This window comes from Ambystoma mexicanum, chromosome 11 (genome assembly GCF_040938575.1).
Source record: "Ambystoma mexicanum isolate Mex_15411 chromosome 11, UKY_AmexF1_1, whole genome shotgun sequence".
In the NCBI taxonomy this organism is placed as follows: domain Eukaryota; kingdom Metazoa; phylum Chordata; class Amphibia; order Caudata; family Ambystomatidae; genus Ambystoma; species Ambystoma mexicanum.
Window position 1 is genome coordinate 76470721 of NC_090934.1, and position 27958 is coordinate 76498678.

General features: G+C 46.3%; 1 protein-coding gene across 1 annotated transcript; it reads left to right on the forward strand.

Annotated features, from left to right (window-relative positions):
- Positions 1-27958, forward strand: LOC138504664 (gap junction alpha-4 protein-like). Its single transcript, XM_069625248.1, has 2 exons — positions 1-84; positions 26021-27958. Exon 2 carries the CDS (start codon positions 26033-26035, stop codon positions 27035-27037), a length of 1005 nt encoding a protein of 334 aa, XP_069481349.1. The 5' UTR covers positions 1-84; positions 26021-26032; the 3' UTR covers positions 27038-27958.

Below are 27958 nucleotides of genomic sequence, written 5' to 3' on the forward strand. Positions count from 1 at the left end.
ATTTAGGCCCCTGTGCAGAAGCTGCTCTGTTTGGACCCACCGTGAAATGAACGCCAGCGCTGCGAAGCCTCGGCGCCTTCTCACGTAAGTCCATGTTGCTGTATTGTTAATTTTGAGCCGTACGTTAGCTACGAACGTTACTGTTTTACCAGTGTACCCCCCCTAAACCCCGAGTTGTTTTTATGTCGAAATGTAGCAATTTCCACCTGAAAGCAGTGTGGGTGTTGGGGGGGTGATGGTCCAGTGTTTGCAGGTAGCAGGCTGCGCATGGAGTTGCACAGACCAGTAACTTGAAGTCCGTACTCGTTGTTATAAACGGCAAGTCCCCAGAACTCTAGCACCAAACGGAAGTTGGCAAAACCAGAAAGTTTGCCCGTTCGCTTAATTAATATATTTTTCGAAGAAATATCTCCCTTCAAGTTAATTTGTAACCCGTTGCTTGCAGGTGTATTTAACCCGTTTTGTCTTGGGAGGATAGCTCGGGGGCAACGTGCTCGCCTTGGAAGCAAGACAAAACGGAGCAACGCAGGTTCAAACACTGGGTCCGGGCAAATAAACCTCTGGGTGTGAATCTGTTATGTATAACCTATTGTATCATAAAGTTCAGAGAGTGTACATAAATAAACTATTAGAAATGCCAACAGTTGGGGCTTTTGTGCAGCATGGGATGGCATTTGCCAGGCCCTGTGGCAGTTGTGTTAACTGGCCACTGATGGTAGCCGGTAAGACAGTAGCTGCCAGTACCTGGGCATCTAGTAGCCGTGCCTGGCAAATGCCTAATACTTGTACCAAAGCTGAACTGTTGACTTTGGCAGTGCTTGTTCTTAACAGGACTTCAGTAAAGGATGCACAGTGATTACACATTGATTAGAGGCATCTGTGGTTCAGAGCTTTTTAGTACACCAGTAGCGTTTACAGCTCCAGTTAGATCATTAACTCTGACTGCTTTAAAAAAAAAACTGGCAGGCGTTCAAAGACAACGTTTGATGGCAAGGTTTAAAAAAGCATGCCAGGTACCCATTAGGCAGTGCTTGGGGCAGAGAGGGGCAGAAACTGGCTGGGAAGGGCCATTAGAATTGGCACGGGCAGTCAACAGGTGGGCAAATAACCAAACGCCTGCTTGCTTTGTGTCTTCCCTCCTATACCAGATCGCCCTAGCGGTACTCTAATGCAATAGTTTCAACTTGCAGGCAGTGCAAGCGCCACCTGATAGCCCAAACTAAAAACAACAGCCCATGGTGCAACATGCATGCTCTGGGCTGCCTCTAGTGGTGGTCCTAGGAAGTGATGGAGGTGGGAGGAGATGCAAACCCCCAACCCACACTAGCCCCGGCCCCTCTCACCTCCCATTACAGTGAGTCGCGGCACAGGGCCCATTCAGACAGAAGTCAGGCGGGCAGAGGTGGTGCTAGGTCTGGAAAAGACCCGGGGCTACGCTAATGTCGGGACTGTCGGGACTGGAGGCTAGTTAGCCTTTTGGTTGTAGCCTCTGAGATTCTATCCGGGGCTACACCGAAAGACCCGGGGCTATAGCCCCCCCCCCCCCCTCCAAGCAACGCCTCTGGAGGCAGGTACTATTGGAAGCAGGCATTGTATGCACATGGCACTAACGTTCATGCATGCAGTGTTCATTTCCCCTACCCCAAGGGCGCTTTTGCTTTCTTGTAGTGCCAAAGCAGAATGTTTCAGCTCAGGCCTTTCGGTGCTGGTGTTTGCTTGGGGAGCAGGTCCCCTTTTTCGTGAACCCTGTTGGCTGTGGCCTTGCAATGCCATGTCTTGACTATCCTGTCAACCAAAACACGGTTAGTATTTTGAAGGACCGTATATTCAAGGTACAGAGCTGCGAGGTGATGCACCCTTGCAGCTGTGGCCTGGGCGGTTTCTAACCAACTTGGTGCCCAGGGTGATGTGCCCCCTGACTGGCACACATCACTTCCAAGCTACACCCGTCGTGTGACAAAAGCCCTCATTATCAATAATTTCAATAATTGGTACCCGCGCGCCATATTTACCTTATTATCTAAGCACTGATTGGTGCTTTTGTGAGCCTTCGCTGCTGGTAATCCCTCTCATGTCGAAGTGTTCCTCGCGCTGGTCCTCTGAAGATCACATTCTCCCGCTTTGCCACCATGGAAAGGGAGCAGGGACTACGTGTAGTGCTCTTCATGGTGGCCATTTTAATTATTTTTTATTTGTTTTAATGGCTATGATATATTTATAATGAGCTTAATACCCAGAGGGTCCTAAACGCGGACCCAGGGATCGAACCTGTGTTGCTCCGTGTCGTCTTGCTTCCAAGGCGAGCATATTGCCCCTGAGCTATCCTCCGAGGCAAATGCCGACCATTTTCTTTGTTTACTTGACCACAGCTCTCATTTTTGTAAAAAAAAAAAACATTTTGGCGTCAAAACGCGCCTAGTCTCACAACCGAAAAAACACCATTAGTACCCCAACAGGGGTACTAATGGCGATAATCCCCTCACCGGCGTGACATTACCGCATCCGGTAATGCCACTGGGACCTCCATTAAGCTGTAACTGAGCCCCAGGGGCATTACCTGACACAGTAATGGCGCGCCGGCTCCAGGCTTATTGCTTAAATAATTGCCGTATAAATGAAGCCGGTTTCATTACATTGTAATTCAAGTAATTTACAGAAGAATTCTGTGAAAATACAGCTGTTGCTGCTCAAGTAAATGCTTTTTTTTTCTGTCATCTGCTCTTAAGGAAGGCCTTGCCTGAATGCAGTTTAGTACGGGCACACTGCAGTGTGACCAGCCTGCAGGGGTTTGAGGGCCCACTGACCCTGTGTTGCAGGTGTTCTGTTCATACCTCAGATGTATTTAGCAAGGGGCAATGCTAGACTAACAATATGAATTATTTTCTGATAATTTATCATTCCAAGATGAACAGTCTGGTACACTCGAATTGAACTTTTTCAAAATACCTCTGAGCATGGCAAAGGGGACAAATGGCATCAATGAGGGTTTCTGTATGCTTTGCATTAAATCGGAGCATTTCAGAAATATAACAGTGGTCAGATCTGTCGGTAAAGGACTATGTGTGAATCTCAACATTCATAAGACTCATGGTTTGGTGCTCGCATCACGTTTGGCAAAACTCAACCTAACCTTTGTAACCATGAGCCATACCATACTGATTCGAACAGCTTGAGGTTTTGGATGTGTGTATAATATTGCAGGAACATCAGCCTCTCAAATGAGGTACAACGGCTCTTTTGCTTCTAGTTTCCGGAGAATATCTGATGAAGACTGGCTCGGTCTTGTGGTGAGCATGCCCAACCCCCAATAGAGAATGGTTCCATGTGTTTTTACCGAACCAAAGGCTACCGAAATAAAAAACTATTCCAGTAAAATGTCAATGTTTGGGGGTGGTGCCCTGTTTAAACTACACTTGTAATCCCCCTGCCCCTGAACCACCCCCACACCTTGTTACCTCCACCCCTATATATTTGTTTACTATTTTTTTTCAGTAAAATTTCATTTTTTCGGTAACCTTACTCGATACCATGCAGAAACATTTTATCTCTTGCAAACTTTAGCCTGGCCAGTAATGAGCTGATGAAGCGTTTCAAAGAAAACCGGCTTCTAATGCATGGTAAAGGGTCCACAGTTACACAGGCCTCTGGAGTTATTTCTGCAAAAAAAAAAGCAGGCTCATGCTTTATCTAACAGAGCTGGCATTAGCATTTCTCATTACTGCTGGCCTGCAGCTAGTGAAAATCCTGGCGTGGCAGTGTAGAAAGGGCATTTGGCCTGGTGGATGGACAATGTGAGGCAATTGTTTGATTGCTTTGTGTTTAAGTGTGGGCACAGTATGGCATACTCGGAGTCGCATACACAAGACGTTCCAGGCATATGTGCTGTTACATATGGGAGCGCCACAAAGATGCCATTAACCAACAGGGTGGTGACTTGTGCAGCACACAAATCATTGCTGCACACATCACTGCATTGATTTGCCATGGACTACTGCCTGCATGGTGACACACAATGAGCCCTGCTTTCCTAATCAAGGTGCCAAGTGACCTTGAGGTGCTATCTGGTGTGCACGCTAGGCAGTGCTTGTTTCTGGCCTGGTGAATAAAAATGACCCATGTTCAGTTCTTGACACTGAAATGTTAAGCGCATACCCATCACTTATAAATTGCCCCACTTCAAAGGCTGTCAACACAAAGGGCCCCATCTGGAAACTGGCGGTAATACTGCCTGGAATACCGCCATTGCAAATAATGTTACTGCTACTCGGTCGAGTAGCGGTAGAGCAGTAAGTTCCATTCCCCATTGAGTCCATTGGACCCAATTGGGGTGGGAGAGTGGTAATTGCGCCAGCGTTAATTGCACTGAAAATGGGCAGTAAGGGGACATTTTTACCTCCAGCAAACCCTTAAATGCGGCGTTAATAGCGTGATGGCCCCATTTAAGGGCTAAGGCCAAACTCATGATGAGCCCAAAGAATAAGGGGCACAGGATGTGACTCCATAGCATTTCACACGCTGCGTTTGGAATATGCATTCCTTTGTTTGCATACTCCGAATGCATTGCAGTTAACAGAGCAGCCGGGTGTGCCCCTTCATGTGCCCTCCGGCTGAGCGATTTACCTCTGCGTCCCCGGCAGACGCCCGCTACGGCCAAGAAACTGGCCTGGCTGTGGCTAACGGTGTGTGCTGAAGGGGGGGCCTGCACCTGCTGAAAGGCCTCTAGCCGAAAGGGCTGCGTAGAGCGTACTGGGCAGACTGGTGTGAGAGATCAGGTGTTATCTAAAGTTTAAGGCAATGACCATGTTTAGAGCCCTCGATTGGGAATTCAAAATGTAGGCCTTTCGCCTTAAAATATACATGCCCACCAATTTGGGAAGAGTTTTTTTTTTTTTTTTTTTTTTTTTTTTTACAAGCCATGTGCAGAAGCCGGTTTGTGTGCAGTAAGGTGCAGAGTAATTGAGGGGTTTGTCAAAAAGGAGGGGTGTGTCTGGAGTTTTCCGTAGTGCTGTCAAAGGGTTGCTGTCAGTTGCGTTATGGTGAGGCGATTGCCTTTAGTAGTTGATGCGTGAAGCTGTCCAATGTTGAGGTTTACATATTGCAGGGGACGAGGGGTTGGGGGGGGGGGGGGGGGGGGTTCATTCGTATGCATCTGGCAGTGCCGTTATGTGAGGTTTTCGAGCCATCAAAGGTTCCCGAGTGGTGATGGTATAGATGAATGGGTAAGGTTCCCGAGTGGTGGTGGTCTAGATGAATGGGTGGGAGCCAATGTTGAATAGTTTTTTTCCACCGTTTGATGGGTGTAGGTTAAACATCTATTAAGCATCGACGAGCCAGGTGTTAAGTGGTCCTGTACAGAGCCATCTTAAGCACTTTTGGGGCCCTGGGCAAGAACATCTTCGGGGCCCTCCTCCACCAAACCAAAGGAATGAAGTGATCAAGAATATCTTCCCCCTCGCCCCCACCACAATCACAACCCATAGGTTCATATGCTGCCTTACAGCGTTAAAAATTAGGATGTTTACTCCCTTTAGTCCCCTTGCCCTCTTCATTCTTGCTCTAATCAGAATAATAAACAAGTAGCATTTGAAGGACAACATTAGCAGTCTACTAAGAGGTTACTTCTCTTTTAGCATAGAATTATGAGACTTTTTACTGCAGGATTGCATGTAACCCAGAACAGACAGCGAACTGGCATTTGCTGCCTCACAGAATGCAAAGGTGCTCAAGCTTGGATAGAGGAGACCAATTGGTGGGAAGGCGAAAGCTACACATACCATAGCATGGATAGTGGATGCAGATTAGAAACTACCAGGAAGGTGTCTGTATCCAGACAGATTGAGATTATAGGGGGCATGGATTTTAAATAGTGTTGTCATTCGAGATAAAAAGAATAGTGTCTGTCGTGTGCAATATATGAATGCTCACTATTCTAGTGGAAGCACCACTATAGCCAGTGAAAGCACGAGTGAGGATGTTTTGAAAATCATACCCTGAGAAGGAAATCACTCTGAAGGGCTGTGCTGACAATTTTGAAAGGTTTAGGGACTGGCAGTTTCGACAGGCCAGGCAATACAAGATTAAATTAGATGCCCAGCATTAGACACACTGGTTAAGGGGTGAATCTGGGATGTGTGCCAACTCTGCAATTTCTGCATTTGAACACTTTCCTTACCAGTTCTTACCATGAACTAAAATAATCTAATTTTCTAAAACTGACTTGGAAAGTACCTGATCATTATTCAAAACAAATATTATAGAAGGGTATAAAACAGAATGATGCTGGCTTGATTCTCTCCATCATCAAGAGAAGTATAGAAGTACCAGCATACCAATCAGTGTGATTTTAACAGATGTAATCTGGGTTGGTCTTTTGTATTTTAAAGCTTTACATAGTTCCAAAACACTGGCTTGTGAAATTGTCATTTTAAAACGTGCAAAAAACTTTCACTTTTATTACAAAAATGCAAAGCATGTTTTTGTGTCAAATGATCAGACTTTAAAATATGCTTGCCCGAGTCCTGCACATCTGGTCCACTCACTTCTGTCTACCACCCCTTCCACTCAAATATTCTACATAAGAAGAAAGATAAAGTAATGGGCTTAAAGATGCCACCAGCATGCGAGGAGGTAAACTTCACAGAAGACAGTACAGTAATGTACGCGATATTAGATGATTTGACCAGGATCACTTTATTGTCAGCTGGCAAAGCCAAGATTCAAGCATGAATGCTTTGGTTCCAAATTTGGATACTTATTCATCTCTTGGACTAACGGTTTATGCTCATCGTTGGAGGTGATTGCCTAGGTTTTACAACACCCCATCTGAACAAACCAATTTCTAGACTTTCACCATAAGGATGACATGTTTGTTTTTAGCAAACCCTATCTGGTGCAGGTACATTGCTGATCATAGCACCTGTTGTGCTGCAAGACCAAGTACATAAGCAGGCAGGTTTATAGATTTCACACAAAGGAAAGGCTCAGTCAGTCTTACAGGAATGTGCTAATCTAATCTTGCATAGGAACACATATCCCTGCAATGAATGCTTAACACACCGACATAACTTCAGAACCATTGTGGCACTCAATTTACCAATATGCATTTCAAATTTGGCTATTGAACATGACCAACATAATTCCCACATGAAGGAAAGAATGCTACAGGGGTTGTGACGCAAGGAGAACACAAACTATATATACCACAGTGAACACATAAAGCATTACATGATGAATTGATTGAGGCATAATGTACTTGCCAAAACAGACATAATGTACTTGCCAAAACAGACAGGCAATAGGTTTAGAGCCTCAACACCATGCCATAAAATATCCTGACTTGTGCTATTTAAGTCTGGTGAACAAAGGATTCTTACTACTTTAGATCAGGGAGCTTTGTGGGGCCCCCTCCAAGTTGGGGCCCTGGGCAAGTGCCCCTTTTGCCCTCCCATAAAAACGTCTCTGTACTCCTGTCAGGTGAGATCCAGTGTTTGCCCACCATAGTGAAAGACTGTGCCTTCATGTCTCTGTCACTTTCTTTCTAATGGCCAGTGGTTTCTCGTTTTTTAGATCTTTGGTTGATGGCGATATCCTGTTTTGGAACATTTCTGCGCCTTGACGTGCAGGTGTTCTGTGGGCGATGTAGAGGACCATACACAGGAGCCTTTTCTAGATTGGTAGCCAGTGGGGGTGGGGGGGATGGGGTGTTCTGAGAGCTGGTAGTCCCTCCTACTAGTCGCAGTTTTGGATCATTGCAGTCTTTTATGTGAGTCAGTCAGGCACACCTGGCTGATTGCAGTTTGTGAAGCCTAGTGTATTCTTGAAAGAATCAAGATGACCACCAGCACTGTGTGTGTGAAGGAGAGGTAAGACTTCATCGGTCAGATAGTGAGGTGCGGTAGGACTTCACCGGTCGTATAGTGAGCCGTGGTGGCGAGGTAGGACTTCACCGGTCGGGTATTGAGGAGAGGTAGGACTTCACCGGTCGGGTATTGAGGAGAGGTAGGACTTCACTGGTCGGATAGTGAGGCGAGGTAGGACTTCACTGGTCAGATAGTGAGGCGAGGTAGGACTTCACTGGTCAGATAGTGAGGCGAGGTAGGACTTCACTGGTCAGATAGTGAGGCGAGGTAGCACTTCACCGGTCGGATAGTGAGGCGAGGTAGGACTTCACCGGTCGGATAGTGAGGCGAGGTAGGACTTCACCGGTCGGATAGTGAGGCGAGGTAGAACTTCACCGGTCGGATAGTGAGGCGGGGTAGGACTTCACCGGTCAGATAGTGAGGCGAGGTAGGACTTCACCGGTTGGATAGTGAGGCGAGGTAGGACTTCACCGGTTGGATAGTGAGGCGAGGTAGGACTTCACCGGTCAGATAGTGAGGCGGGGTTAGGACTTCACCAGTTGGATAGTGAGGCGGGGTTAGGACTTCACTGGTCAGATAGTGAGGCGAGGTAGGACTTCACCGGTCGGATAGTGAGGCGAGGTAGGACTTCACCGGTCGGATAGTGAGGCGAGGTAGGACTTCACCGGTCGGATAGTGAGGCGAGGTAGAACTTCACCGGTCGGATAGTGAGGCGGGGTAGGACTTCACCGGTCAGATAGTGAGGCGGGGTAGGACTTCACCGGTCAGATAGTGAGGCGAGGTAGGACTTCACCGGTTGGATAGTGAGGCGAGGTAGGACTTCACCGGTCAGATAGTGAGGCGAGGTAGGACTTCACCGGTCAGGTATTGAGGCGAGGTAGGACTTCACCGGTCAGATAGTGAGGCGGGGTAGGACTTCACCAGTTGGATAGTGAAAATGGCAGAAGTACTTACTGCGTTACATTGGGGGTCCCGCATGAGTATGTTCTGCATTTCTGACGATTCTTCATCACTTTAGTTTAGGACAGTTATCAGTTTACAAAAAGTGTTTCAGGTGTGACGGGGAATTATTTCAATTTTTTGGGGGGTTGAGTTTTCGGCGATTGTCTTGTGAGCTTGCAAGATTTTGTTCTTCAACTGGGTCACATAGTTTGAGGAAGGGCGAGAGGCTAATTCCTTAGGAACTCGACAGGTAAAGCCAGGGATCACATTTGGGGATTTGCCTTGCTACCCCTGTGGTCTCCCTTGCTACCCCTGGTTATTTTATTTAATTAAAGCGCCTGGGCTGTGGCCAGTGCCATTGTTTCTGGAGTGGCTGGCTTTCTTGTTCCGGGGTTTCCATAAGTGTAACACTTCGAGCAATGACCCTAAATAAGAAAGAATAGGAAAAACAAATAATTTGTCTTTCTGGAATTCTATACAATAATTTGGGTGGGAGGGCAGCTAGATAAACAAGGCATACAATACAGACTGTGCAACAGCGCCATCCTAGATATGAAATGAAACTGGTATAAAATGGGTACATCGATGAGCCGTCACAGGGACCCCAGATGTACAAGATCACAGGGCTCGCAGCATAGGGAGGCCATCGGTGTGTGCAACAGTGCACACATGTGGGGCTAGTTCAATGCAAGCCTTTTGTTGGGCGTCTCTAGACGGGAGCTTCAAATGCGTGCATTCCCTGTTAGATGGACCCCCACAAATGAAATGGCAATATTTATTGGCATGAAATGATTGCCAGATGTTGGGGACACCTGGATGCCTGCAATGCACTTTTCACGAGGGCGCCTAGAACAAAACCTAATTGTGCAGAATGGGGCATAACTCGTGAGCCATCCTAGTGAGTACAATGCATTCTGTTTAACATGCATACCCAGAATAGGAAGCAACACACTATGAACAAGAACGCCCATATGGGGCGCACAACAGAACACCTTATGTTGTATGGCATTTGCATAGTGCCTACTGCCATTGGTATGGCTTCAAAGCACTGTGGGGCTAAATGCCCTTTTGAAGGCTGTAGTCCGAGATGAGACGCGAAGAAAGGATTTCTAAAATGAGTGTGCGTTTTTCACCAGCCCGAAGGTGGGTAGGGGGTGGCTAGGTCCCCAACAACCCATAGTTACCAGGTGAGGGAACAGAAACTATGTGTACAGCTCCTCTTACCTTTGCGTGGGTCGCCTCTGTATTGGAGGTGGCGATGCGTCTTTTGTGTGTGATCGAGTAGTGCTTGAGAGGTGTGAAGCTGGAGGAGTTCTATGTGCACACAGCAGAGTACACCTCATTGGATGCGAGGCATGATCGAACAGTCATGCCTTTTTTCTTAGGAGCACATGCATGCACGGAGCATGTAAAGTGGCAATGCACTTCACAGGAGCATCCAAAGTTCAGAATGTGCTATATATCCATTTAAAGGGACACCTAGATGTGAAGCGACTGTACAGTAAACAGTAAATGCAATGTACACTTTTGGGGAGGAAGTCTGAAACTGTCCCCAACGGTGCAGAAATTGGGGATTATACCGCACGCTTTCTTGGCAACAAAGTGACGCCGTGTGGAAGACCTTGTTATGCTGGGGTAAGGGGGGGTACTTTAATCTGACAGCATGAAGCGCAAAAAGTGGCAGTACGCCTTAACATGGACATGTATAAAAACAGCAACATACAAACGGGCCCTTTTCAATTCTACGGTCTCCGGGGGCCTCCTACATGCAAATCACCTCGGGGCGCAATTCCCGCGTAAATGCCTGGCGAGGATGCCATTGTCGAAAGCACATGCTTAAAAGAGCGTTCGCCAGTTGTGCCGTGTGACAAAATGGCTGTTTTGCCTAAAAGCACTTTGCGTGTTGGCATATGTTGGGGAAGCTAACCCTTCAAATACATGGATGCAAAGTGCTGTTGGCTGAAGCCAGGAGTTGCTTGTCGTGTTATGCATGACGTGCGGCTAATTGGGGTCCCTGGGATGCATTTCCATCTATGTGGGGTCTCCCAGATTTTCTTTTGGTTTTCGGATCTCCATTGCAAGCTGCCACGCATGTCCGAGCAGCCAGCACTATGCCATTGGTTGGTGTCCAAATGGGCCTCCCGGCCATTCAGTCTATATCTGAATTCACCAGCATCCATATGCCACCATGTAAACCTGTTGCCGGGCATCAGAAATTGGCATGTTGGCAGCAATGGCGTTTTGCATTTAGAAAGTGCTCCAGCTGATGTTACTATTGCCCGATCTGCTGAACTCTGCAAATTGCCGGAAACCTTCATGACTACTTCAGGAAAGACTTCCACACGATTGTAGGAGATATTTATGCAGCCTCAATTGATGTAGGAGATATTTATGCAGCCACAATTGATGCAGGGGAGTCTTTCCCTCAACGATCCAGCGCTCCGCGAACAGTCCTCGCCCCTGTGCAGTAAGGAAGCCAAGAAGCAGAGTGGTGTGTAGAAATTAATGGGAACATTAATATCTGCACAGCCCTTCTCACTCTGCAGCGGAGCAGCTGGCTGCCTCTGCTCTAGTCCCTGCCCCCTCACCATCGTCCTATTGGAGTAACAGACGAAGAGCTACAATTGGAAAGCCGTACATGAATCCGTGCAGCATTCCTATACTGCGTCGAGTGTATGAAATAAGATGTGCGTCCAGGCAGCAATTCAGATTATACCCTCGCGTAGAAACAGAAGGATGCTACCGGGAAGGGTGCCCACTACCAAGATCCCAGAATGCAGTTATGAGTAATATGGATGAACTCTTAAGCAAAGTCTGAAGACGATAGAATTGGGTCATAAAGGAGATGGATGAACCTATGCTGAAACGATATGAAAATACTTAAATCTGATATAACTGAATCGGGAGAAACATGTACCTAAAGTCAAAGTAATCGTGGATGTAAGAAGATGAAGTAACATGCTGACCGATAACTGTAAAATATGCTGTAACACGGGGTAGAAAAGGTACATAGAAGCTTGCTAAAAAGAGGTGTACATGCAACATTCAGGACGGCCATTGAAAGATAATGGCCGACAGCCTGTGTATCAACCCGGTTACCTCAAAAGATGAGCCTCGGAATGCATATTGAAGAAATGATGAAGAAGCTGTTTTCGTGTGGAGAATAAGGGAGTACCTTAGCCTGGGATGAAGGCTAGTTCGAGTCCAAGGAACGGACCACGTGCACATGACCTATTTCTGCTAACGTTAGGAGATGCACGGACATTTGCAAATGCCAAGTGTTGAACAATCGCAAGGGCATAAGCCTATGTGAGCTGGAGTGAGCAAGTCTCTAAAGGCCAGAGGGTAATGGCACCCAATCGAATCGTCCGACACCACAGGTGGAGCTAGTGATCTGCTCCTGCTCCCTCAAATGTTCCAGAACAGTGAGAAGACTACAAGGTGCATAATAAACGGAAAGCCTTGGCTAAGGATCAGGTTGATGACATACGATGGACTAATTGAGAACTGTCACAATGTTGCAGTTACCAACCCACTGCCATATTCTGTGCTATAGTCCGTACACTATGTATGTAGCAGTAGCTCATGGTGCGTCCTACAAACAAGGGTCATCCACCGAGATATACACTTATGAATCTATAAGTAGACATATTTCCCTAATCATTCCCTCCCGGTAGTAGGTTTTGCAGAATGTCATGAAGGATGATGTCATAAATTACGTGTGAAAAAGTATATAAACCCTGAACAAACAAGAGGCGTGATTACACATGCTTCTATTCTGGTAGCTCTAGAACACGATGCTTTCTTTCATTGAGATGAAAGCAATATTTTACCATATTCCTTGGGTCTGTCCGGTTATTTGGTCTACGATATATACTGGTAATTCAATCTAGCGCATAGAGGACACTTCAAAGTGATGGAGCACAACGTTGTAACCCAAATGCTTTTATTTCCCGACAATTGGTTTTTCGCACAAATTGAAAACAGTTGGTTTAGGGGTTTAGGTTAACGCGGATCATGGATTTTGTAACCTCACAACTTGTACAGTTTTCAATCTTTGGTTATTTCCACCCTGGTTGCATAGATCAGTCTCTAGAATACTTAAGATACCTGGGTCACAAACAAAATATTAATGTACAGAATTGTGCCACACCCTGGACCTTGCGGAACAATTGACTTCACAATATACTTTGCATGGGGTTACTTTATGACCTGCAACACCTTGAAACATGACTGATCATGCACTTGGTAATACACTTTACATTAATAAATGCTGCACTTTCCTATTGGCAAAGCAATTTCACACATGCTGCGCTCTTTATTTTTAATCTCCCTGCAGTGCTAGAGTTGAAAATAACAACAAAACACTTATATGTATGTGGAACCCTTCTAGCACTGCTTTAAGGCCCGGTCTGCAGAATGGGGAAACAGTTATAAGTACACCCCATCCCTTTATTGGATTGTGGAGTTAGCCACAAAGGGATACACACATTTTAAATGATTAACTTTTAATCGGCACCAGGAGAGAGAGAGATTGGAGGTTTCCAGCTCACCCTCTGTTCTTCGACTCTATGGAAGTTGTTATTAAAAATGATTTAGTAACGCATGCCAAGTAGCTACTTAGTATGCCCACCCAATCAATAAGGGGAAAATATTAAATCGAAACTGATGCCCCACAAGAGTTGGTTTGGTGGGAAAAGTTTACTTGCCAAGAATTTCCAGGTTTTCTGCTCAGGAAAGGACTGCAAGGCTTCTGGATACTCAGGGGAGACTTGGTTAGACAAACTCTCCGGGTTCAATCATGGAGAGCTCCAGAATCCATCCTGTATTTGCCTCTCCAGGTTTCCTCCCAGATTTAGTCTTCCTCCTGGTCTATTCCACCTCACAGGCCATGTTGGTGCTCAACAATTGTTTCCAGTGGTTCTTGCTCGGATTTCCGACGGCGCTCCCTTTTTCCCCATTGTGCATCTCAGTATAAATCTTGACCCACTCGCCCAAAATATCCAATTTAGGAGAAATTGGATCATGGACTATTAATTACAATTAGACATCTACTTTCCTCCCTTTTTAAATAAGGCAGAGCCTGTTTGTATGGATAGGTTCCTTTAGTTACTAAGCCGCATTCTTGGAAGTTTAACTCCACCCCCTTGAATTATCTTTCTGAACAACTTGACAGTTGCAGCTGAATCTACAACATGGCCATTTTTGAACATTTACAAAAACTTCATAAAATGTCTGCCTGAATTTGTCTGACCATGCCGGACTTTAAGAAATGTGTCTGGTATCGACACGATGTTGGTTTGAAAGGAAGATTTTTGTAATTTATTCAACAAATAAGTCATCAACACAAGATGTTCTATACAGATATCGAATTCAATAAACTATAATCTCCCCGAATCTCTACTTCGTGACATTTTCTGGGAAGCCATCATCACATTTCAGCTTAAAACTTCAGTTCCCAAGGTTGCATTTTTGAGAGTTCCTTCATTAGAAGGGGCTTTCCATGAGCTTTTCATACATGTTTGAATTATTTGAGTTTCCATTCTGTGAGATAATGGCCCAAGTATGATCCTCCACACAATCCTATGTAAAACTAATCACATGCATATTTAAACTTCAATTGCACATTACATTTCTTTTGTTCAAACATAGACATCAGTCTGGGCCATCTGCTTTGTTTATTCTGCTGACCCTTAAGGAACTTGGCATCTTTTCTCAGTTCACCCCTGTTAACTGGGTCTCATGTTCGGTGGTCATCTACACCTGATTACACACCCTGTTAATTTCTTGGTTCTGAGCTTCAAAGAGATGAAGATAAAAACAGAGCTTGACCCTTGCATCTGATGGGGGAAGGTGAGCGGTTCTGGGCCTTCGAATCTCATGAGAAAAGTCTTTTGGGCCAAGCACAGCTTTTCTTGCACAGGGAACTGGTATTAATTTAACATATAAGACCTACTTTAATATCTCGCATTAGGCCATGAATGTCCAACTTCAGATTACAATGTCATTTGAATGGTTCAGGCCAGTGCGTTTCCTAATAAATGGTTCCTTCCAACCCAAACCGCCAAATGTTTTCATTTCTATGGCAGCTTGCTCTTTGGAGAAAAATGCATTTCAGTGGCTCAATAGCCTGTAATGGAAGGTAGGTCTCATTTCTGTTCAGCCTGGTAATTCGCATACAGCCCACTTTATTTTTCCTTTTTCTGACAGAGAGTTTGGGCAGTGTTGCAATTTTCATAGTGACCTTTCGGTCTGACAGTCAAGTGTGCTTTCAAATTGCTGGAAAGAATCTCTGCATTTTTAGGCCCCAGTCAGTCACATGCAGTTTTCTTTTGTCTTGTGGCTGAAGGAACCCCACAGGAATTAACTGGCATTTCTTGAACCTAAGTTATATTTCAGAGGTCTTTCTGAAAGAAAACCGGAATCCCTTTGAAGGTGAACTGCATCTGCTTGGCCCGGTGGCAGTTCCATTAATACATGAATTGAAGCCATTTTTGGTTTGATATGGTGGCCTATAGCAATAGTTAGACTCAGTAAACCCTAAAGCAATAGTTATACTGACCAAAATCCTTTGGTGTCAATCGTAGTCTGGTTTGACTCATTCAACTTTCACTTTGTGTACCCATGTCTGGGACTGGGTTTCACCCAAAACAAATCATTTGGGTCTAGCCCTATAAACTGTTCTCTCGTCAGAGGATGTCCCCTTCCCAAGAGGACATGATCTATCCCCGTGGGGTTAGCTTGGAACCATTCCATCAAAAGCATCCCTGTCAGGACAATGAAGAAGTTGCACCATGGTGGTAACATGAGCCTCTTTGACGTAAGGCAGACCTGGGAGAGGGGATAGGGGATTGGGGATTAGGGCAGGAGAGAAATGATTCAGAAGGGCCCCATAGTCTTGCCATCTTATAGGCTACTTGCAAGGTCTGTATCTGTTACGCTCACCTGGTATCCACGGGGATGCCACCCAGCCAGTTGGTCGTTGGTGCCCTTCCCAATGATTCCCTGGTGTGGTCTCGGTGTCTATGGGATTCCGCCTGGAAATGAAGACTATATTAGGACTGGGCGACCAAGGTAAGTTTTCCCCACCTCCCTTGTGTTTCCAGCCCCTCCAGGTTCTCTTCTCACCTGGTTGTCGGAATCGGTGGGCTCTCTGGGCAGGGGCGCGTTGTCTTTTGTGGGCGCGGGCGTTTCAATTAACTTCACTGACTACTGCCCTTGTAGTGTCTTTCAGGTAGGTCTTATTGCGATTGATGGCATTGTAATTCTTGCATGCCTTTTTCTCTGTTCTAATGTCATCTCCCTAGGAGCGCGGAGTGTCCGCTTGGAGAACTGGATATGCTGGTTCTCACCGGGAGATGGCGCGCTATAGTGCTATGATGCGGTAAGGAGGCGCTTTGCGTAGCGCAGCGATGTCTTGTCCTCACTGACCTGTGCTTCTCTTTTCGTAGGTCGCAGTGAGTTCCCAGCGCAGATGGAGTTCCGGAGCTATGCCAGCCGAAAAGCAACCAACCAGGTAAGTCTTTAAGCGCTTTGTGTTTGTAGTGTCTCCACTACCTCCTTTAATGATGTCTTTCTCCTTTTCTCAGGTCCTTCGATCCGGGCGGTGAACTCCACCAACAGAGCTGCCCAGGAGTGCGAGCAGTGAAGAATGATGAATGCAGGTGAGATTCTGCTGCTAACGATGTTCTTGGTTTTTCTGCAGGTCCGGAATTCACCAGGCTCGTGAGAAAGCTGGACACAGTGAGCGTCACGTTGCTAGAAGCAAATAACTTGAAGCGTGTTGTCTTGTTCGGGTGTGGTTTAAATAGCCACTGTAAAGTAGTCCATGTAAAGTAGTCCCTAGGCCACCACACCCAAAACACTAGACCGCATAGCTTGTTTCTAGGAACCAAGCTATGTGGATGCCTCCATGTTGGCTGAAAGCCTAAATAAAGTAGTTCCTCAAGCAGATGTCTTTCCTTACTGATGAGTCTGGCGCCAGGACTCGCCCCAAGAGGGCCTGAGAAGTGGATGCCAGGACTTGTTAGTGATCCAAGCCCTGATTCCACCTGGCCAATGGGCTGAGGGTCGTGACAGTATCTCCTCCTCTTTTATAAAGTACTCTGGGGCCAGCATTAGCAGGAAAAGACTCCTCACAGCAGCCAGGATGGAAGGCTTGAAATGTACCTTGCTTGGCAAATTTAGCAAGAAGGGGGTGAGAGCATCACCTTAAATTAAGTCTTCTGAGCGCACCAGAAATATTTAATTAGAACTTTATTCGTGTAAAGTAGGCCAAAGGCTTTCTTAGGAGACAACCATGCCCTCTATCACTCACCTTTGGGGACCATTTGGTGTGACCCAACGCCTGTCTGAAGCTGAGACCACTGTTGGACGCTGTCCACTAGTGTGGCAGCCCTGCAAATATTCCTGTTTCCTGACTGCGTGTTAGCTATGCTTTCCTAGACATTGCCAGCCTGTCCCAAGCTTCTTCCTACCAGGTGTGGCTGCTGCGTGTTGAACCAGTGTGTAACCCATTCGACCCACTCACCAACCCAAAGCAGAATTGCCATCTCGGGAGAGCCTCAGATCGAGGCTCTAAGCCTGAAGAACAAGACTGAAGGGTAGTTGTAGTGGTCCTGACACTGTGGCTTTAAGAGCTCTGGTAAATTAAGATTCCCCTGGTTAACTTTTTAAGACCTACTTTGTGAATATTGCTACGACTATTGCAGGTCTACCAATGTCTTCAGTCCCAGGTGTCTGGTAAATTCAAATGGCTGCATTTTCCATACAGGAGTGGGTTATTAGTTTGTTTTTAAATTATACATCTATACTTTATTTTTTATTTTTTTTAATTTATTGAACCTTGATTGGACTTTTTCTGGGGGCTACAGTACTATTGTCAGTGCTTCCATGCTGACTCAGGCACCCTTCCCCTTGGTACATGCTACTTTGCAGGCAGAGGTGGTGGTGTACCTTTCATGTTGTGCCTGTTTCACCTTGGATTAAGATCACTGCTGGTTCAGTAGTAGTACCTGAGCCTGAACTCTGCAGAGCAGTTCCTCCTCCAGCAATGATGCTGTGGACCCAGATTTGGGTAGATGGGTGGAGGGTAAACACACATCCTAACACAAAGACCACATGATAAACTTAACCTGCTGCAAATACACAAATTGTCTTCTACGGATGGCATACCCAAACATTGTCAAACACGAATAGAAGGTGTTATTGTTTTGTGATAAATGTTCACTTCCATTTTAAGCCCTCCTAATGTGCTCAGAGGGAAGAGGTAGTTGGCTGGAGATTAGGAAGGGGCTACAGTTGCAATTTTGGACTATAGCTTTTAATGCCATCAAACTAATGCCACTGTGACCACCCAGATCCTACTTTGCTAGTCCCAGACTTTGCCAGCAATTGCTTTCTGGAAGTTGTAGCCTTCATTAAATCTAAGGGCACACATTGACTTTGTAGAGGGCAGCTCCACGCCTCTGCAGGAAACCCTGCCCCCCCCCCACCTCCCATATGTTGGAGACCTGATTTTGTGCCATGTTTTACACCAGCAGTTGTCAATATCGCTGCGTGTTTGAAAGATACTCATTGAGACAACACTACCAAATGTATCCGTGAAGTGATGACGACCTAAGTGAGGAACTCTCTGAAGGAATATGAAAAAGAGCAAAGAAAGCAGCTTGTGACGTCATCAGAAACCTATACGATGACCCGAAATACTGGCTGAAGAGGATGGATGGACCCTCATAGAAACTGGTAAAGAATCAAGAGAACCTTTTAAATACGAAACACGTGCACAAAGTGCTGCAGAGAATCCACCGTTCAATAATTGTACAGACGCTGAAACGCATGTACACCAAGTCATCATAGAAGCTGGCTATACGTAGTGAATAGAATGCAGGAGAAGCTGCCCTTGTATAGAAGCCTGATTGGTATCATGAATTTAGTAAGCTGGGACTTGTGAAGAGGAAAAGGAAAACGTGTGTTGCTGAATCGTGGAGCTGCATGGCGATTTTGTCTGGCCTGGATTAAGGACTGAAGTAGTCCACGTCCGCTATCTATTCTGGAGAGGAGCGAACATGCGAAGGATGAATCGTCCCATGTTAAGGAGCTAAGAAAACGCCAAGTGGTATTTATTTAAAGCATTTAAAACCTGCAAAATGGACCAAATAGTGGTCTGCTGTCACGTGAGCCAAGGATGAATAGAGTTTGGTCGATAGTGAGTGCGAGCACTCGCATGCTTCTGAAGACGGGAATACTTTTGCAAGGCCAAGATCAAAGACCACCTTCATGGCAGAAGGCAAGGGTGATGAGAGATGCTGGGCTAATTGGGTGGGGAGGTAGTGTCATGCCCCATCTCCTTGCACCTGGGTCTTGGTTTACGTGCTGCAAAGTGAATCAAATGTGCCAGACCTGGCACTAGCATGCCAACCAATTGTAGTGGTCCATATAACAGGACCTGAGAAACTGTATCTAATGTTTCTGAAGATTATATGTTTTAGAGGTATGTATATATTGTCCACCTGCTAGTGGGCAGCCAATCACAATCCTAGTTCCTACATAAGATATACCTAGATGTTCCCCTTAACCCTATCCTGACCCTTTAGTAGGTTTTTCATTATTTGCCACATAGTATGAGGTCACCTCTGATATACATCAGAACTGTTTTGTGAAAGGATTGCTGAGAACCTGAGCTTACATCCGTTGATGTTCATTATGAGCTCCCTGTTTCAGATAATTGTTAATAAAAAGGTACTTTGCCATCTTCCTGAGTTGGTTCGGTTATTTGGACGGAGTTATTCTGTGTGAACCCATCCATTACATGCACATTCCTAAAGGGCTCTAAGCTCAAATGTACGCCTCATCCTTAATCTTTCCCATTGCCAACCATTGGCATCTGATGCTCACCTGGGATCCAACCATTCCCTTATGTCGTGTTAGGACCAAATGGAAAGGAGGCTCTTCCAACCCACTACTAGCCTGACACTTGAATGACTCGCACTGTTGGCAGAGGTTTTCGTGGGTGTCAGTCCCCATTTGCTTCAATAAACACACCTGACAAACCTGCTTGATTTCACCCACCTTGAGTGTCAATAGGTTTGGAGTTGCATGAATGGTGTGTGGCATAAAGCTGGGTTAGTCGTATTAAAGGTGAACACGTTTTTGAAAACTGGAATAACTGCAAACATAGTAAAGGGCACAGAGTGGTCTACACGCTGATGAGCAGAGTAAAGTAATTTGTGCATGCATCATTTGGAGCTGGAATGATGCCCACTAGCACAGCGGCAGTATGGCACCTTCTGGCTAGTCCAATGAACTGCCAAGGTGAGAGTTATGGAAAAATGAACAAAAGTGGTTGGTGGTTCCGCATCCGGACTCCCGAGGGGAAGCAATCGCCTTCCCTTAGAATGGACGCATTCGACCCCCCCCCCCCCCCCCACCCCCGAACCACCTTTACTCTCATAAGAAAGACCATACAAATGGTTTGCAAGGCTCGTTGCAGGATGATACTGGTAGCCCCGTTCTGGCCCAGGCAGACCTGGTTCTCCAACCTGCTTCAGTTGGCAGTGGTAGGATCCTAGGCCAATCTTATGTCCCAGAACAACGGGATGCTCTTTCATCACTATCCAAGCTCCCTCAAATTGACTGCATGGCTCCTGACCCACCTGAATTCCGAAATATCTCTCTGGAGTGCTGGCACCCTGGTAGCAGCAAGAGCCCCTTCCACCAACATCTAATATGGCCAAAAGTGGAAAGGATTTTGTGCATGGTGTGCACAACAACCTAATCTGCAGCCACTAGCTATAACACCTAAACTCCTTTGTATCTATTGCTGTTAGCTACAGAAGGCCTGGTGGTCTCTTCCATCAATGTGCACTTGTCGGCGATATCAAGAATTACACGTAAAAGAACATCTTATCCGCTCTACAGTAACAGGCTAATTGGGGCCTCTTTCGAACCTTTCCTCACAGAAAAGTATTCCACCTGTACAGAGCCTCAACCTGGTTCTGGCAGGCCTTATGAAGCCTCAATCTGAACCCATGTTAACAACCCACATCAAGTTTCTCTCTTGGAAGGGGGCTTTGTAGGTGGCCATTACATCTAGACGGGTTTCAGAACTCAAGCCTTGACTATTGATTCTACCCATCTACGGTCCATGAGGGACAGGGTGGTTCTCTCCCCGAACCCACATTTCATTATTAAGGTACCATCTGAATTCCATGAAAATGCAACGATCGCTCTACTAACATTTTTACCAAATGCCTCTTCTCCAGCAGGAAAAGACACTGCACTCACTAGATGTTGAAAGGGCACTGAAATATTACTTTGATCGCACAAAATCATTTATATCCTTTAGAAAACTCTTCATAGCCTTTGGCCTATCCAATTCAAGGGAGACATTTGGAAATTTGCATCTCAAGATGGGTGGCATCTACAATATCTTTCTGCCACGCAAAGGCCAACAGGTCAACGCCCAGAGCACATTCCACGAGAGCCATGGCTGCCTCAGTGGCTTGCTGGTCGGGGGTACCCATCAGACAAATGCCAAGGTGCAACATGGGCGGTGCCCCACACATTCACCAGGCATCACTGCTTACACCAGCAACATGCTGAAGATGTGCAAATGGGACAGGCAGTCCAACAACTGTTCGGTGAAGTAAGCCCTGCAGCTTAAATCTGAGGGTTAGCTGCTGGGGCAGTGCTATACACTCAATGTCCCATGGGGGCTGTCAAAAGCACCCCCAACGACATTGATGGGACACTGAAGGTGTCCACGTTTTCCTTAGGAAAATGACTAAGTTAAAGTTACTGGGGTTTCTCAGCCTGACGTGGAATATTCACAGCTTGTGAATCCATGGAGTTGCAGGTAGGAAACTACTCCATTTTCGTCGCCATCATTAGAGGCCTCTGACATACCAGACAAACAAGCTGTTCGGCAGAGCATCAATGCTCTACTTCCTATCTTGCCCTTTGCTTGTGGATGAAGATAAGTTGAGGGCTTTTGCAAACAACAAATGCAACTATAAGGTTTATTGCGATCGGGGAAAAATTGAGAACTGGGGCTGATGACCCTCAAAAATGTCCTTCATCTGAAAACTGCTATGGAAGGAGGAGTTTGTGCAACGGTCTATCTTGCTGTACTTGCAATCCAGCAAAAGATAACGAGAATGGGACTATAACAGCCCTGCAGCAACTGCATACTAAGATGGTGATAGAGGTGGAAGACATTGAAGATTGGCTCAATTTTACCTGTGGGTACCCACCTGGTTGGCAAACCCATTCAAAATATTATTGGCCGTACTGGTCCTGATGGCTATTTGTATCTTAAAATTTGTGACGTAATGTAACATGGGCAAGAAGACACTTGAAATGGCCATAAAAGTAGATCCCAAGTACATGTGTATATGCAGATGTACCCCCTAGACCATTTTATTGGACCTCCTCGGACATTGTTCGAATGTCCCGTTGATCCATATAATTCCACTGGATGGATAGTGAAGCTGTTGGGATTGCTGCTTTGTGACTTGTGGTCCTGAAGAATGCATTGCATGATGAGGCAGCTTGATGGGGGGACCGGGGAGGGTCAGCAAAATATGGATACACAAAGATTACTATAACACAATGGGCAAAATATGGGGTGGTCAAATTTGACTAGCGGAGGAATGTGATGGTGCAGAAGAATACATCATTACTACATTCGGCCCAGACCCTGGGTGAGAAATGTTAATAGTTGAGGCTGCCTTGCCACCCTGTGTAACCTGGGGGGGTTGATCCATGATATTGTGTGTGTGTGTGTGTGTGTGTGTGTGTGTGTGTGTGTGTGTGTATATATATTCCTGTGTACCGAGAAAAGGACTTGGTACACTGATAGGGCAGGTGAATTATAGGTAGATAAATGCTTAATACAAGGGCAGGGAAATCATTATATGACAGATATACAGGATGCGGCTATAGGTCGCTAATATGGAGACCGGGAAACTGAAGTGCAGCCATTTTCCTACAGCAGGCCAAAAGAAAAGCAAGGCCGCAGACGAGATGCTGAATTCATAAAGCATTTTTATTTGGAAGCTCTGAGCTGCTCGCAGTAGTTCGCGGCAAGCACCAAGGTCTGAAGGGAAATATTAGTATTAAATTAATGGAACTCCGGCATAAGATAACAGTTCCCAGCACAAGAAGTGGTTGACTCCAAAGGTTGTTTTTTAATAAAAGCACAAACCTCCATTGATATCCTGATGCACGTGATCCATCAAGCCAAAAGACTTTCTATAAAGTATCTAGCGGAATAAGTGGCCATAGGGAACAAAACCTGCACGTTAGACTGAGCGAAAACCTTGTTAAGTATGATGTGCGTGCCTGTACACAAGTATTTCTTGGTGCGACAAGACAAGGGAGGGTAGACTCGGAGGACAAAGCTATGATCTTAGTAGGACTCGTCATTCAGATCGTGTAAGTAGCTAGGGGAAGTGCCAGGGAGAGGGCAAGGGGAATGGCAGCGCACCTCTGGCTAAGTGCAAAGGAGGCAGGGGACCTGTAGAGTTAGTTACAGCCCCTAAGTGCACGGTAGGCCGGGAGGCAGTGCAGGGGTGACTGGTCATGGAGGGGCCTGGTACCCAGTGCAACTCCAAGGGTAGCCAGGCCATCAGCCAGTGCAGAAGATGGGTGGGTCAGCAGGGGGATGGAGAAAAACGGAAGGTCTTAGCAGCTTCCGGAACTTCAGGTGGTCCGACTCAAGTTTGAGAGGCACAGAGGGGCCATTCCAGAGGGAATAGAAGAAAATAGTGACCTACATACAAGAAATACTGGCTATTAATTACGAGCCAAACACAGATAGGATACCTGCAGAACTCTTTCAGCATGCGCACTGACGTAGCACAAGGCCATTTTCAAAGCATCGGGTTTGCCTCATCACCTCTGGATGATGGGAGTATTCTTTAATTGGAAATATGGCACACCATGGAAGGCTCTTCCCCCCACTTACGTATTGCTCATATCTTGACACCATGTCTGGGTGCCCAAGGTCAGTAAGCGAGATGCCAGTTCATCCCCTTGTCACACAATGTATGTCAGATAATATATACCAATTAGCTGTCCCTATGTATTAATTGCGGTATGTGTCTAGGTGGGGCCATCGGATACATTTTAACCAGTTGAATGATTAACCTCTAAACATCCTAGATGTAGGTCTAACCATTAGCCGACCCCACTTCCACATAGGTTTTGTAAAATGATAAGTGTAATGTGATGTCATTTCTGACTTGTTTGCAATTGTTGGAACCATGAGAACTAGGAGACGAAATGCTTGTATGCTGTTCCGGCTTAGATTTGCTTGAATAAAGATGGGATTTGACATGCACCCTAGTCCTCCATCATTGTGCATCATTCTAAGTGTGTGATCGTGGGCATCGGCATCACCGTAACAATGACAATGTCATGGTGGGGATAAACAATGTGTTTGTGGGCAGTACATTGGGGACCGGTTAGGCAAGGGAATTGCCTCCTGTGCACTAGCTCCCACTGCAAAAACCTACCAAATCCTTTGATCACTAAAGTGGTTAGATATTAGAACAGTGGTTATACTTTGATGCAAGGCTTAGTGGGGGAACTCTGAACCACTCATTCATAATTCACCTCTCAGCAAGTGAACTTATGTGAAATATGCAACAAGTGAGTGCACAGGACAAAAGATTTCCTTTCAGACTTTTTAGATCTAAGATGGTGTAAAACATGTCCCGTATAGCACCATGTCAATGTGGCCATTTCCCTGTCCATGAACTGTGGGGTCTTGTGGCAGCCTGGCCGCAGTACCTGGGTTTGATTCCTGGCCGTGGCCCTGCCCACTTCAATTGGCTGCAGCAAATAGCAAACTGCTTTTTTAAACACAGGGGTTGCCCCTTTTTAGTGGGCAGGCGCCCTCAACCAGCGTTGTCCATCGACATGTTCTTTCCTTTTAATGCTTAATTTTAGCACCCATTGTAGTGATCTGGGGGGAGGTACAGCCTAGAAAATGGCAGCCTTGCATTGTTTTCTGAACCATTCTATTGCGCGCGTTATTCAACCAACACTACTTAACCAGAGTGCCTACCCAACAATGCGTAGACGCAGGCTACGTGGGGCACCCCGATGAGAAGGACGTTGACCAAAATCAGAAGCTGGTCTTCTGTCCATTCGTCACCCCCTCCACAATTCTTCCACTGGTGCGTGCATCTCCCCTCGAATATTTGCTGTACAAGTGAAGGAAAAGCAAATGGATTTGGTGGGTGGACGATCTCTGCAATGGTGATGCCAGAACTGTGTAGTTTATACGTAGTCCTATTCTGGCATGTTGGCCTTTGGACCCCAAATGCAATGCATTAAACCTCTCCAAGCTGTTTGAAAGGAGGCCGGTAGCACTGGTTGGCCACTCTTTGTTGTGAGAGGTCTTCAGTAAGTCTGTGCCCAATGGCTAGTCACCTTAGTCTATTTTGCTGCCAAGGTGTGTAGACACGTTTGGTCGTTCGTTTAAAAAACAAAATGGTATCCAGCCTTTGCGCAAAATGGAGGGACAGGGGGATTTAACCACCATCCCTTAAACGCATGACCGGCTTCTTTTTCCAGAGGTGGCGCGGTGATGGTTTTTTCTAGAGGTGGCGCGGTGGTGGTGTTCCCACCCCCACACCTTTTCCTTCCACATTTCTGCTGAATGAGCGGTGAGTGGAGCTGTCTTCATCTTGCACTCAAGCACCAATGAGACGGCCCATGGTGGGGGTCACCCTCCTTCAAATTTGGCACAGGTCGGCTGGGCATGCTTCTTGCATTTGAGTTGAAGAATGCTTTGTTTAAAATACTTTCATTAGAAGCAATTTGTAGAAGTATTTCCACATACAACGTATGATTATCGAGTGTTGCTTCCCTTGCCCGCTGAATTGCCCATGGAGTATTTGTATTGCCTACACACTGAGGTGCCAGTTTATCATCAGAGTACCTTGCCACACTGTTCTTTCTAAAAGGGCAAAGCTGTCTAGACCTATGAAATATAGCTTCACGCTCCATCCCCAAAATGTTCAAAAATGCCTACTCCTTTTTTCTTGTGCCAGATCGCATCTGGTTAGATTCTGACCAGTTCCCGGAGTCTTGTCTGTTCCGCTCCATGTGCCATATGGAACTGCTTTGATATTCGTGAACTTTGCCAAGCTAGAGATCCAATCTCAGACCATTGAAATTGCTTGTCCTTGTCCTTTTTGTTTTCACAGGACCAGTGCACCATGGGTAACTGGGACATCTTGAAAGATCTCCTCGATGAGGTCCAGGAGCACTCAACGGTCATCGGCAAGATCTGGCTGACGGTGTTGTTCATATTCCGGATTCTAATCCTGGGGTTGGCGGGTGAGTCTGTTTGGGGCGACGAGCAGTCGGACTTCATCTGCAACACGCTCCAGCCCGGTTGCGCTAACGTGTGCTACGATCAAGCCTTTCCCATCTCCCACATCCGGTACTGGGTGCTGCAGTTCCTGTTTGTCAGCACACCCACACTTCTGTACCTGGGCCATGTTGTGTACCTGTCCAGGAGAGCTGAGAAGCGGATTGAGATGGACTATCAACTTGGAGCGCTTAAGCCAAAAGATGCTCAAGAGAAGCCTGGGAGGAAGGTAAAGCTTCAAGGCACTTTGTTGATCACTTACATAATCAGTGTTCTCTTCCAAACGGTGATAGAGGGTGGCTTCCTGCTGGGGCAGTGGTACTTGTATGGCTACGTGATGCCCCCAGTGTACATCTGCGAGCGGAACCCATGTCCCAATAAAGTGGACTGCTTTGTCTCCCGCCCCACAGAGAAGACAATCTTCATAGTCTTCATGATGGCGGTGTCTCTGGTGTCTCTCCTACTCAATTTTCTGGAGCTTATCCACCTGGCCTGCAAGGGTGTGCTATCCAATGCCAAGAGCCCTTCCCAGCCGGTTTCCACCTTTTCCACGAGGGACCTCCCGGGTTACCCACAGAAACTGGCCGAGGCCTCCACAAAGCCCTTCCGAGATGGTTCTAGCACCCATCTTCCCATGATCAAGGCCTCCCCATCACGTCTGCTTTGCAAGCTGCCGGACGAGCAGAACTGGGCCAACTTTGACACCGAGCAGTGCTTGGCCTCCCAACAACGCAAGAAGCTCATCCTTGACCGCTCATCCCAGAGTGGCATCTCCATGGTGGCACGGGATGCTGTGGATGGCCCTTCGAGCGGGCTGGGTAGTTCGGTATCCAAGCAACAATACGTTTGAGGTGGTCTCACCTTTCACTGCACTTACGCTCTACTTTCAAACTCCTGGTGTTATTAAATTAAGAACAGAAATGATGATGCCACAAGCTAAGCCTTTCTGTGAACTACCTCTGCTGCTATTCTTGAAGACCAATAATTGCCTAAGCGTGCATACAGTCTTGTGAAGGATGCCTTTGTTCTAGGCTACAGCCGCCTCACCATGGGGAAGGGAACAGACTTCAACACTTGATGGCCTCAGCTGTTAATGTGCACTCGTGGGCTTGTGGCACTTGGCGAGGTAGCTGGCACCCCGGAATTGGGGCAGGTGGATCCGTTCCTTGGGGGGCTGTCGGCTTTGGTTGAAATTGTACTTCTTTGATATATATATTTGGTTTGCTCACCAAGTCAGTCTTATTTACTATAAGCACTATTTATCCCACGGGTGGTCACTGCTTGGGTGAAATGTCTTAGGAGTTCCATGTTCTTGCACAGCTTTTGTTTCAAATTCTTGCAGACTATTTGTTTCAAAATTACCTGATTGCATGACAGGAAGATGGTTCCATTGCATGCACAGTCCTGTGTGGGGCGAGGCCTGGGAGGTGTTAAAGGAATTACGTTTGGCCATGGACCTCTGGGCACTGTTGAGGTTTTGTGGGCGTGGAGCTCTCCCGATTTTTGAGCGCAAACAGCTATTGAAGTCTTTTAATGCGATCTTGGAGATTCTGTAGCTTCAGACGTTAGTATCCACATTCTCTAACCAGATTCCCTGTAAGCAGCTTTGCCTGAGAAGTGCCCTTCGGTGAGGTTTCCCTTTTGTTTGACTAGCCCAACACGCCAGATTACACCGACTTGGATGCCTGCATGTTATTGTGAGAAACTGCTGTGCGGTGCCTACAGGACTGACCTGTATTCTATTGTAAAGAATAAAGCGTGAACTGCTGTT

What these genes read in the sequence shown, in the direction of transcription:
- LOC138504664 (XM_069625248.1), top strand. Translation starts at nt 26,033, where the DNA reads ATGGGTAACTGGGACATCTTGAAAGATCTCCTCGATGAGGTCCAGGAG.